The 13,411-nt window shown below is 43.3% G+C and overlaps 1 protein-coding gene across 3 annotated transcripts in view; it reads right to left on the reverse strand.

Moving 5' to 3' along the window:
* Window positions 1–13,411, reverse strand: part of GLB1L2 (galactosidase beta 1 like 2) — a 49,753-nt gene that overhangs the window by 15,637 nt on the left and 20,705 nt on the right. For all 3 annotated transcript variants that reach the window (XM_036277081.1, XM_036277080.1, XM_036277079.1), the window contains 2 exons: window positions 3,573–3,665; window positions 2,303–2,384 (listed from right to left, as the gene is read on the reverse strand). In XM_036277081.1, the coding sequence (XP_036132974.1) occupies window positions 2,303–2,384; window positions 3,573–3,665 (175 nt within the window). The remainder of the gene's footprint in view (window positions 1–2,302; window positions 2,385–3,572; window positions 3,666–13,411) is intronic.

Consider the following 13,411-nt stretch of genomic DNA (forward strand, 5'->3'; position numbering starts at 1 on the left):
ACAGCTGGCCAGGAAACAGAGGCTGCGTGGGAGGCCCTTCTAGGTCATGCTCAGAATTTGTGTTCCCCTCTGTGGGAGGCAGGGTGCACCCGGAGTTCAGGTGGGGGATGAGGTGATCAGAGTGGCATTTTCAAAGGCTGCTATGTTGAGAAAGCACTGTGAGGAAGTCAACAGTGAAAGAAAGGGAAATCAGCTCCAAGGCTGCTTCAAGAACGCAAATGAGAAACCATGGCCACAGCTGAGGTGGTTCAACTTACTTGGACTCCAGATAAATTTTGAAGTTGAAGCTAAAGATAAAAAGGATGTGCTGATGGCGGTGTGCCAGGTGTTTGGAAGGAGAAGAGCCGAGGGTGACTCAAGGGTTAGGGCCCATGCGTTTGGGGGAAATGAGTTGCAGCTGAGAAAAGGGAGACCGGAAGTGGGGCGGGTTCTAGGAAGGAAACAGGCTCTGCTCCCCGATGGCTCCCCTGAGGCTGGCACCGCCCCAGGGCGCCAGTGGGCAGAGGTGAGGCAAGACTGTAGGAAGGGTCCCTGATGGAGACATCTCGGACTCGTCCACACAGATGATATTTAAAGCAATCTGGGTGTCATCACCAGATCGAGAATTCATTCCACGCAGTGGGTCTCAAGAATTTGAACATTAGAACTCAGAGAGAGGTGACCAGAATAAAACACCAGGAAGGAGCTCCCTTGAAGTGAAGAAAGCCCGGCAGTGGTGCCCTGGACGCCAGCTGAGCAGGGAGCTTCAAGGGAGAGATGGGTGGGTGCCACCAAATAAGACCAGACGGGTCGGAGGCAGTGAGGACCAACAATGTACATTGATAACGGGGAGCTCACCGGAACCTTGAAAGGTTCTGCCTGTGAAGTGGTGAGGGTGGTCATGTGTCCACCATGGTCTGAGAGGTCAGGATGAAAGGGGCAAGGAGCCAGTGAGCACGGACTGGGGAGATCTGTTGAAAGGAGGGCAGAGAAATAGAACAGCCTCTGGAGAGGGAAACGAGTCGAGATTTTTCTGTAGAAGAGAGAAATAACATGTTTCTATGCAAGAAGAAATGGTCCAAGAGAGAGAAAAGGTGATGATCGAGGGCCAAAGTGGGGGTTGCTGAGCAAACCCTGGAGTCGGGGAGAGGAGGACGCAGAGCACCAGTGTGGATGGCTGCCTGAAACAGCAGGACAGCGCAGCCTGGGTGTGGATGGCTGCCTGAAACAGCAGGACAGCGCAGCCTGGGTGTGGATGGCTGCCTGAAACAGCTGGGCCAGTGCAGCCTGGGAGTGGATGGCTGCCTGAAACAGCTGGGCAGAGCACCAGTGTGGATGGCTGCCTGAAACAGCTGGGCAGAGCACCAGTGTGGATGGCTGCCTGAAATAGCTGGGCAGAGCACCAGTGTGGATGGCTGCCTGAAACAGCTGGGCAGTGCAGCCTGGGTGTGGATGGCTGCCTGAAACAGCTGGGCAGAGCACCAGTGTGGATGGCTGCCTGAAACAGCTGGGCCAGTGCAGTCTGGGAGTGGATGGCTGCCTGAAACAGCTGGGCAGAGCACCAGTGTGGATGGCTGCCTGAAACAGCTGGGCAGAGCACCAGTGTGGATGGCTGCCTGAAACAGCTGGGCAGTGCAGCCTGGGTGTGGATGGCTGCCTGAAACAGCTGGGCCAGTGCAGCCTGGGAGTGGATGGCTGCCTGAAACAGCTGGGCAGCGCAGCCCGGGTGTGGATGGCTGCCTGAAACATCTGGGCAGGCAGCCTGGGTGTGGGTGGCTGCCTGAAACAGCTGGGCCAGTGCAGCCTGGGAGTGGATGGCTGCCTGAAACAGCTGGGCAGGCAGCCTGGGTGTGGGTGGCTGCCTGAAACAGCTGGGCAGGCAGCCTGGGTGACGGGGAGGCAGGGAGAGGTACCACACTGGTGGATACAGCGCTGCCACAGGTATGTACAGTGCACTCACTGCCCAGCCCACTGTCACTGCGCGGCTACGCAGGCCCTGAGAAGAGTCCACCACCTCCAGTTTCTGCAGGACTGAAGCAGGCCATCTTCCCGGCACGCCCAGCGCTGCGTCTGCTCGGCCCTCTTTGGAGACCTGCAGAGACCTCAGAATACCAGCGCACGCTCCCTGTACCCTGCAGTCCACGGAGCATGGCCAGCGTCCGGAGGGAAGGAGACCAGCTACAGAGTGGGCCACAGCAGTTCTGTCTCTGACATGGACACCCCAGCTCTGAGGCCCAGGGCTTCCGGGCCCAGTGCCACACAGAGTGAGGACAGGCGTCAAGCAACTCCCCAGCCCAGGCAGTGCCCGCCTCCACACAGGTACCTCCATCGAGGACCCCACTTCTCAGGCCATCCTTATTGTCTGATGTCAGGAGCAGCTCCACGATCCCTCGGTCCTCCAAGGCCTGTGGGGGAAACGAGAGGAGTCAAGGTCTACAATTCCTCGGAGCTCCTGCCGGGTCACGCAGCTGGGAACGAGGCAGCAGTAAGGGAAAGAGGAAGAGATTCCAATAAAGTGTTTACTTCTCCGCAGAAAACAGAGAAAGCCCGTCCGCGCACCATGTTCGGCAAAGCTCCGGGCAGCGGAAGGCCAGCTGCAGCAGGGCGGGCCATCTGGCTCTGGCAGCCCCCGGCCACTCCCAGTCCGGCAAGGTGCCCCGTCTGGCTGCTGTGCTGGTCCTACTCGGACTGCTCAGAGGCCAGCTCAGCAAGGCCAGCTGCCACACTGCCACCTGGCGAGACCGCAAGGACCCAGGAGTGGGTCAGGACCGCCACTCCTCCCCTTCACCCTCACCAGAAGCAAGCAGCCCATCCCCTCCCCACACCCGCAGGGGGCGCTGGTCACCAGCCATGCCACAGGCACGAGCCATGGAGTGCTGCACATGCCCAGTAGAGCAGTCAGCGCTCCTTGAAGGATGTAACTCAGATGACAAGAAGTGGAAGGAACACATGCTGCGCTGAGAGGCAATAACCACATCCCTGCTCAAGACACCTGCCAACGCTGGAGCCAATACCATCACCCAGGCCTTGCACTGAGCACTTCATCTGCAGACGGTCCTATTCGGTCTTCACATGAGCACCTGAGCTGTGCAGACAGCGCCAGGGAAGTGGGATCGAGCGCTGCAGCACCCGCTGACGAGCCAGGGGGCTGCCTGCCCTCCAAGGTCTGCTCTGGGGCCGCAGGCAACGTGGGATCGGAAACCCCAGGAAGGGCGATTTTCCTATCACTTCCCTGCTTATTTCAACCCGATTCTTTTGGAAACAGGGGAGGCTGAGGGACAACCCAATGGGTGAATAGAGCTCATGTCTGATCCCAGATGCTGGTAAGGAAGGAGCAGGGAGGCCCTAATTCTCGGGTCACAGAAGGTGCAGCCCATGTATGCACTGCCATCTCCAGCTAAACTCGATCAATAAAGGGTAAATAAGTGACCATCCTATTGAGAAAAAGGTATGGAGAAAGAATGTACTAATTAACAAACGGTACTGAGAGATGTGGCACTGATATGAGAAGAGTATTAGGCCCACTTGTGACACGGGAGCCTGGGGCACCTTCCGGAGGAAGGAGGGTGACAAGATGTCACGCCCACACTTACTCTCCTGATGCGGGGCATGTAGGCAGGGTCTCTGTTGTAGGAACCATACTCATTCTCCACCTGCACAGCGATGATGGGTCCTCCATGCTTGTACTGGGTGGGGGAGAGAGACGATCAGAAGCGGAGTGGTAGTGGGAACTGCATTGTCTAACTCACTACACTTATCACCAGTTACTAGCAAAATACCCCACCTGTAAGCAAAAGTCTCAGAAGGCCTGGTGTATAATGGAGAGTGATGTCAGTAAGACAGAGTGGGCAGCTCCAGGCCTGTATTCCCCATTGGAAACATCATATAGACAAATGCATACCAACCAGAACCACCTTATAGGGGCTCTGGAAGCCAATTAAATGTTTAAGCAGACAAAAAAATGCCAAGTCAAGAAAGAGACGTTCAGAATGGTATGAAACTGAACGATGTTTTGCGTGCCCTGGCCCCACCCCCGTGGTGAGACACAGCAGTCAGAAAAAACATCCTGATTCCCAGTTCCCCCCATCAACATAGAGGAAACAAGATGGAACTTGTTAGCAATGTCCTGGGCTGTCTCTGGGCTCATTTCCGTCCCATCCGACTTGGAGCTTCAATAGGACATGTTGGCAAAGTCTGGACCTTAGGTGAGTAACTTTCTTTACAACCTGTTTCTAAAGACTAGTTTTGTTCCTTTGAATGATGTTTCCTGTTTCTTGTGTGTCTTGGTGATGTTTTTTGTTAAAAATTGGATTTTTGGAAAACAGTCACCTCTCCTAGTCTTTATAGATTTGGAGGGAAACCTTCACTATTTAATGAGCTCCTAAGCCTTGGGATCAGCCAGCATGAAGGTCCTATCTGGAGGAAGGGGGGAGGGGGAGAGAGAGAGAGTGTGTGTGTATGTGTGTATTTCACTAGCTGCTTTTACGTCTTATTTTTCCCAGAGTCTCACCCCAGTTTCTTCTTGTGACCTTGAATGTTCTATTGTATTCCTCTGCCTTCACACCCTTGCCCTTAGGCATCCATGAGTCTGTAGTCCCCTGAAGTTTTTACATGCTTTGACCCACCACTGTCTTTAAAGAAACACACACACTGGACTTACTAGACAAAAATTTTTTAACAACTATCATATATATGCTCATAGAGCTAGAGAAAATCATGGACAAAGAAATCAGGAGAAGGATATATGAACAAAATGAGGATATTAATAATGAGGCAGAAACTATAAAAAAAGAACTATACAAATTCCAAAGCTGATAAATACAGTTATCTAAATAGAAAAATTCACCATAGGAGTTCAACAACAGATTCAAACAGGCAGGGAAGAAAATGGAAAAACTTGAAGATGAGTCATTTTATTTATTTATTTTTATATATTTTTATTGATTTTTTAGAGAGAGAGGAAGGGAGAGAGAGAAACATCAATGTGAGAGAGATACATGGATCAGCTGCCTCATGCACACCCCCTACTGGGAATCAAACCCACAACTCGTGCCTGTGCACTGACGGGGAATCAAACTGGGACCTCTCAGTCCATGGGGCGATGCTCAATCACTGAGCCACACTGGCCGGGCGAAGATGAGTCACCTTAAATAGAGTCTGAGAAGTAAAAAGAAAAAAAAAAGAAGAAAAGTGAACAAAGCCTAAGGTACTTAAGCAACATCAGTAAGCAGACAAATATACTCATTATCTTCTCCCCAAAAGGAGAAGAAACAAAAGCAAATGGAGATTATTTGAAGAAATAATAGCTGAAAATCTCCCAAACCTGAGGATACATAGATATACAAATCAAAGAGGCTCCAATAAACTCCAAGTAGCATTAACCCAGAGACCCACACCAAGACACATGACACCCAAACTGTCAAACCCAAAGACAAGAGAGATTCTTGAAAGGAACGAGGGAAAGCAATTTGACATGTACAAGGATCCCCAGTAAAACCATCAGTGGATATCTCATCAGAAACCTTGCAGCACAGAGGAAGTGGAATGTATATTCAAAGTTCTCAAGGGAAAAAAAACAAACAAGAATTCTATATGCAACAAAACTACCCTCAAAAATGAAGAAGAAATGAAGACATTCTCAGACAAATAAAAGCTGAGAGATTTTATTATCACTAGACTTGCCTAAACAAGAAATGCTACATGAAGTCTTCCAAACTGAGAGGTAAGGATGCTAGACAGTAACTTGATGCCACATGAAAATATCAAGTTCTCTGGTAAAGGTAAATATGTGGAAAAAAAATGTAAACATCGATATTACAGTAATTTTAGTATATAACTCCAATTCTTATTTTTACAGGATTTTGAAGACAAATGCATAAAAATAATTATGAGTCCATAATAATGGGTACACAATATAAAAAGATGTAATTTGATATCAGTAACATAAAAGGGGCAGAGCTGTCAAGGAGCAGAGTTTCTGTATGTGATTAAAGTTAAATTAGTATAAACATAAGACCGAATGTCATAGCTTTTGGACAGTATATGTAATACCAATGGGAACCACAATAAAAATATCTATAGAATATACACAAAAGGAAATAAAAGGGGAATCAAAACTTATTTCAAAATAATTAACTAAATATTTTTTAAAAGCCTGTAATGGAGAAAATGAGGGAGAAAAAGCTATAAGACATACCGAAAACAAGTAACAAAATGAAATGGCAAAAGTAAAGTGCTTTCCTATCAGAAATTGCTTTAAATATAAATAGATTAAGTTCCCCAACCAAAAGACAAAGAACTGCAAAATGAATTAAAAAACAGTACCCAACTATATGCTGTCTACAAGACACTCACTTCAGATCTAAGGACACACATAAGTGGAAAGTGAAAGGACGGAGAAAGATATTCTGCGCAAATAGTAACCAAAAGAGAGCAGGGAGCCTTTAAGTCAAAAACCGTTAGAAGAGACAAAGGGTATTTTATATATATACACACACATACATATACACACACACACACACACACACATACATATATATGTAGTTATATAATACATAAATGATAAAAGGCTCAATTTAGAAGATTTAATAATTATAAAGATATATGTACCAAACACCAAAGCTCCAAAATATATAAAGCAAATATTAATAGAACTGAAGAAGAAAACATTCCATAATAATAGCAGGAGACTTCAACACCCCATTTTCGGTAACAGACAGAACAACCAGACAAAAGATTAATAGGAATACAGGACTTGAACAACACCATAGATCAACTGGACCTAAATATGTAGATATATATGGAACACTCCACTCAACAATAGCACAAAACACATTTTTCTCAAGTGCACATGGGATATTCTCTAGGATAGACCATATATTAGGACACAAAACAAATTTTAATAAATTTTAAAATATTTAAATCATAAAAAGTATCTTTTCCAATTACAACAGAATGAATTAGATCCCAACAGCAGCAAGAAAACTAGAAGATTCACAAATATGTGGAAATTAAACAACATACTCTTAAACACCAGTGGCTCAAAGAAGAAGTCATAGGGAAATTAGAAATGATCTTGAGGCGCATTAAAATGTAACACAACAGAACAAACATGGGATGCAGAGGAAGCAGTGCCGAGAGGGAAATTTACAACTGAACACATAAAAAAGTCACAATCTAACTTTTCACCTCAAGAACCTAGAAAAAGAAAAACTAACTAAACTCATAGGTTGTAAAAGGAATAATATAATAAAGATGCGAGTGGAGATTATAATAAAAAATAGAAAAACAGTAGAGAAAAATCAACAAAACCAAGAGTTGTTTCTTTGGAAAAAAATCAACAAAATAGACAAACCTTTAGTTAGATTAACTAAAAAAATATTAAAATAACTAAAAATCAAATAACAAACAAAATAGATGTTGCTACCAATTTTATAAGGATAATAAGGATTATAAAAGAATATAAACAATAGCACACCAACGTAGTGGATAACCTAGATGAAACATACACATTCTAGAAACCACAACATGCCAAAACTGAATCATGAAGAAATTAAAAACCTTAACAGATCTATAATGATTAAAGATATTTACACCAATCTTTCTCAAACTCTTCCAAAAAACATTTGAAAAATAGGAAATATTCCAAGTTTGTTCCATGAGGGCAGTATTACCAAAACCAGAAAAAGACTCTACAAGAAAAGGAAACTGTAGACCAATATCCCTGATGAATATTGATGCAAAAATCTTGAATAAGCCCTGGCCATTGTGGTTCAATGATTAGAACCTTGGCCCAGGCACTGAATGATCATGGGTTCAATTCCCGGTCAAGGGCACATACTTGGGGTGCAGGTTTGATCCCCAGCTCCGGTCAGGGTGCGTATGGGAGGCAACCAATCAATGTGTCTCTCTCACACCAATGTTTCTCTCTCTCTCTGCCTGTCTCTCTCTCTCTCTCTCTGCCTGTCTCTCTCTCTCTCTGCCTGTCTCTCTCTCTCTCTCTCTGCCTGTCTCTCTCTATCCCCTCTCCACTCCCTCTCTTTCAGTCTCTCTATAAAAAAATCTATGGAAAAAATATCCTCAGGTGAGGATTAACAACAACAACAAAAAAGTCTTCAACAAAATACTAGTAAACCAAATAGCATTTTAAAAAGATTGTACAGCCCTGGCCAGTTTTGCTCAGTGGTTAGAGCATTGGCCTGCAGTCCAGAGAGACCTGGGTTCGGTTCCCGCTAAGGGCATGTACCTCGGTTGCAGTTTGTCCCTGGCCCTGATTGGGTCGTGCAGGTGGCAGCTGCTCAATGTGTCCCTTTCACATCGATGTTTCTCTCTCTCTCTCCCTCTCTCTCCCTCCCACTCTATCTGAACAAAAAATGTAAAAATGTCCTCGGGTGAGGATAAAAAAAAAAAGATTGTACATAGTGAACAAGTGGAATTTATTCCTGAATGCAAGGATGGTTCAATCAAAATCAGTGTAACACACCATATTAACAAAATGAAGGGGGGAAAAAACATCATGATCATCTCAATTAATGCAAAACAAAGCACTTGACAAAATTCAATATGCTTTCATAATAAAAAAACACTCAACAAATTAGAAATACATAAAAACTATCTCTACATAATACAGGCTATATATGAAAAGCCCACAGCCAAACTCATACTCAATGGAAAAGATTGAAAGCTTTTCCTCTAAAATTAAGAACAAGACAAGGATTCTTGCTTTCACCACTTCTATTCAACTTGGTATTGAAAGTTTTAACCAGAGCAGTTAGGCAATCAATCAATCAATCAATCAATGGCATCCAAATTGGAAGGAAGATGTAAAATTATCTCTGTTTGAAGACATGATAATATATGTAAAAAACCATGAAGAATCTACAAGAAAAACTATTAGCACTAATAAAAAAATTCAGCAAATTTGCAGTATAGAAACTCAACACACAAAAAGTTAAACTCTGTTTCTATACACTACCATTGAACAATTCTATTTATAATAGCATCAAAAAGATTAAACCACTTAGGAATTAATTTAATCAAAGAGGCAAAATACTTGTATACTGAAAACTAAATATCGCCAAAAGAAATTAAAGAAGATATCAATAAATGGAAAGACAATCTGTTCATAAACTGGAAGACTGAATACTGTTAGGATGTCAGTACAATCCAAAGTGATCTACAAAGTCAATGCAATCCTTATCAAAATCCCAATGATGTTTTTATAGAAATATAAAAATCCATATGGAATCTCAAGAGATTCTAAATAGCCAAAACGATGTTGAAAGCAAAAGAAACAGAGTTAGAGGTCTCACACTTCCTAATTTCAAAACTTACTACAAAGCAATACTCAAAAAGATATGAGCACTGGCATAGACATAAACCAGTGGAATAGAGGCTAAAAATAAATTCTCATGTATGGTCAAGTGATTTTCAACAAGGGTGGCACTCATCATTTCAACAAATGGTTGTGGGGAAAACTGGATATCCACATATAAAAAATAAATAAAGTTGGACCCTTATTTTATACCATATAAAAAAACTAACTCAAAATTGATCATAAACCTAAACATAAGAGCTAACATTATAAAATTCTTAGAAGAAAAGGTAGGGAAGAATCTTTGTGACACTGGATTTGGCAATGACTTCTTGGACATGGAACCAGAAACAAAGGCAACAAAATTAAAAATAGATTTGTTCAACTTAATAAAAACTTGTGCATTAAAGGATACAATCGACAAGAGTAAAAAGGTAACCCTCAGCCCTGGCTGGTTTGGCTCAGCAGTCAGAGCATCAGCCCACGAACCAGAGAGACCTGGGTTCCCACTAAGGGCACGTACCTTGGTTGCAGTTTGCATAGTGATCGTATATAAACAACACCTAGCCCAGTCAGTGTGGCTCAGTGGATTGAGCATCACCCCATGGTCTGAGAGGTCCCAGTATGGGTACATGCCCAGGTTGTGAGCTTGACCCCCCAGTGGGAGTTGTGCAGGAGGTATCTGATCAATGTTTCTATCTCTCTCCCTTTCTCTCTCTAAAAAATCAGTAAAAACATTTTTTTAAAAAGAACTGCTATAACTCAACAACAAACAAACTCGATTAAAAATTAGGCGAAGTGCCTGGCTGGTGTGGCTCAGTGGTTGAGCACTGACCCACACACCAAGAGGTCACCGGTTCGATTTCCAGTCAGGGCACATGCCCAGGTCGTAGGCCAAATCCCTGGTGGGGGGCATGCAGGAGGTGGCCAATCAATGTTCTCTCTCATTGATGTTTCTGTCTCTCTCCCTCTCTCTTCCTCTCTCTCTAAAATCAATAAAGAAAAAATAATTAGGCAAACAACCCTGGCTGAGTAGTTCATTGGTTAGAGCACTGTCCCAATAAGCCGAGGTTTCTGGTTCAATCCCCAGTCAGGACACATACAATAATCAACCAATGGTCCAGAAATAAACTCATACTTTTATAGTCAATTAATATTAGACAAAAGAGGCAAAAACATACAGTGGGCTAAAGATAATCTATTCAATGAATTATGTTTGGAAACCTGGACAGATACATGCAAAAAAATGGAACTAGACCACCTTCATATACCACACACAAGAATAAACTCAAAATGAATTAAATACTTAAATGTTAGATTCAAAACCATAAAAATCCTAGAAGAACACATAAGCAGTAAAATCTCAGACATTTATTGTGGCAATATTTTTTCCAACATATTTCCTCAGGCAAATATGAAAAAATGGGACTACATCAAACTAAAAAGGTTTTGCACAGCAAAGGAAACCATCAACAAAATGAAAAGACAACTCAATGGAAGGGAGAACATATTCACTGATATATCTGATAGGGGTTAATATCCAAAATTTATAAAGAACTCATAAAACTAAACAAACAAAAAAAGCAAACTATCCAATTAAAATATGTACAAAGGACCTGATTAAACACTTCTCCAAAGAGAACATAGAGATGACCAATTGACTCATGAAATGATGCTCAACATCACTAATCATCAGAGAAATGCTAATTAAAACCACAATGAGATCTACCTTACACTTCAGAATAGCTACCATCAATGAATCAATAAAAGACAAGTGTTGTCGAGGATGTGCAGAACGGGAGCCCTCATGCACTGCTGGCAGGAATGCAGACTGGTGCAACCACTATGGAAAGCAGTATGGAGATACCTGAAAAAATTTAAAATGTAACTGCCTTAGGACCCAGCGAGTCCACTTCTAGGAACTTATCCAAAGAAACCTGAAACAGTAATTCGAAAGAATATATGCACCCCTATGTTTATGGCACCATTATTTACAATAGCCAAGATTTGGAAGCAGCCCAAGTGTCCATCAGTAGATGAATGGATAAATCAGTTATGCTACATTTACACAATGAAATACTACTCAGCCATTCAAAAAAAATTTTTACTCTTTGCAACAGCATGGACAGACCTGGAGAACTATACTAAGTCAAATAAGCCAGTCAGAGAAAGACAAGTACCATATGATTTCACTCATATGTGGAATCTAATAAATGAACCGCACTAACAAGCAAAATGGAAACAGACTTATAGATAGAGAGCAGGCTAACAACTTGGGGGACAGGGGGAGAGTGGAGGAATTTAGCAAAAAATAAAAAAAAAAAAGAGAAGGAAGGAACTAATGGACACAGACAAAAGTGTGGTGATTGTGGGGGTGAGGAGGATGGGTGCAGAAAGTTGGATGGAGGGTATGGGGGGATAGATGGTGATAGGGAAAAAAAAGAATCAACCAATGAATGCATAAATAAGTGAAACAACAAATCTCTCTCTCTCTCTCTCTCTCAAATCAATAAAAATAAAAATATCTTAATAAAATAAATGGGCACCCTGGCCGGTCTGGCTTAGCGGTTAGAGCGTCGGCCTGTGGACCAAAGAGTCACAGGTTTGATTCTAGTCAAGGGCATGTACCTCGGTTGCAGTTCGGTCCCCAGCCCTGGTCGGGGTCGTGCAGGAGGCAACAAGTCAATGTGTCCCTCTCACATTGATGTTTCTCTCTCTCTTCCTCTTTCTCTCTCTCCTCCTCTCTCTCCCTCCCTCCCACTTTATCTGAAGATAAATGAAAAAAAAATCCTTGGGTGAGGATTAAAAAATCATAATAAATTTTAAAAAATAAAATAAATGGGCAAATAATTTGAATAGATATTTTTCTAAAAATATATATATAAGTGGCCAGTAAACACATGAAAAAATAGTCCACATCACTAATCATTAGAGAATTCACATCAAAACTATAATGAGATACCGCCTTAGATCCACTAAAATGACTTTTATCAAAAAGCCGATTGCCCCGGGAAGAGAAAACACGCCGCTGTGGAAGGCACACGGCAGGTCCCTGGGAACCTGACCACGCACTACGTCACCCACGTAATCCGGGAATACCGCTTCTGCGTACATGTCCAAAAGCAGTGGAGACGCACTGGAACAGATGTCTGCACACCAACGTTCATAGCGGCATTATTCACAACAGGCAAAAGCAACCTAAATATCCATTCGAGAATGGCCGGGTGAACAAAATGTGGTGTATATGTACAATGGAAAATAGCCTTTTTTTAAAAAAGGGAATTCTGACACCTGCAACAACACAGATAAACCCTGACACGGTGCTAAGTAAAAGCAGCCAGTCACAAAAGAACAAAAACTGCATGATTCCACTTATGAGGTCCCTAGGGTAGTCAAATTCATAGAGACACAAAGTAAAATGGTGGTGGCCAGGGCCCAAGGAGAGGGGACAGAGCTGTGCTTAATGGGGACAGTTTCAGCTTGGGAAGATGAGAAGTTCTGGAAATAAATGGCGGTGGTGTTTGCACAATAATGTGAATGTACTTAATGCCACTGAACTGTACACTTAAAAATGGTGAGAATGGTAAATTTTATATTATATTTTACCACAGTGAAAATAAATAATAATTATGTTATACTCAGAAAAAAAAATTTTTTAAATAGGTTAAATATGCCAGTTCCATATGTAAGAATACTTCTGAGCCCTGGCCAGTTTGGCTCAGCAATTAGAGCGTCGGCCCGCAGACCAAAGAGTCAAGGGTTCGATTCTGGCCAAGGGCACGTACCTCGGTTGCAGTTCGTCCCCAGCCCTGGTTGGGGTTGTGCGGGAAGCAACCAGTCAATGTGTCCCTCTCACATCGATGTTTCTCTCTCTCCCCCGCCCTCTCCCTCCCTTCCACTCTATCTAAAGATAAATGGGGGAAAAAATATCCTCCGATGAGGCTGAAAAAAAAAAAAAAAGAATGCTTCTGAGCCATATTTCTGGCATGACCTTCCCTATCACCCCCACCCCTTCCCTCCACCACCCAACGTGTGGATCATCTCAGTAATCCCGTCTTCCTTGCAAAGATCTAGGCTGATGATGTCCTGGCTTCTTCCGTGATTAGGACTGCCAGGTTT

The sequence above is a fragment of the Molossus molossus genome, unplaced genomic scaffold, assembly GCF_014108415.1.
Source record: "Molossus molossus isolate mMolMol1 unplaced genomic scaffold, mMolMol1.p scaffold_m16_p_22, whole genome shotgun sequence".
Lineage (NCBI taxonomy): Eukaryota > Metazoa > Chordata > Mammalia > Chiroptera > Molossidae > Molossus > Molossus molossus.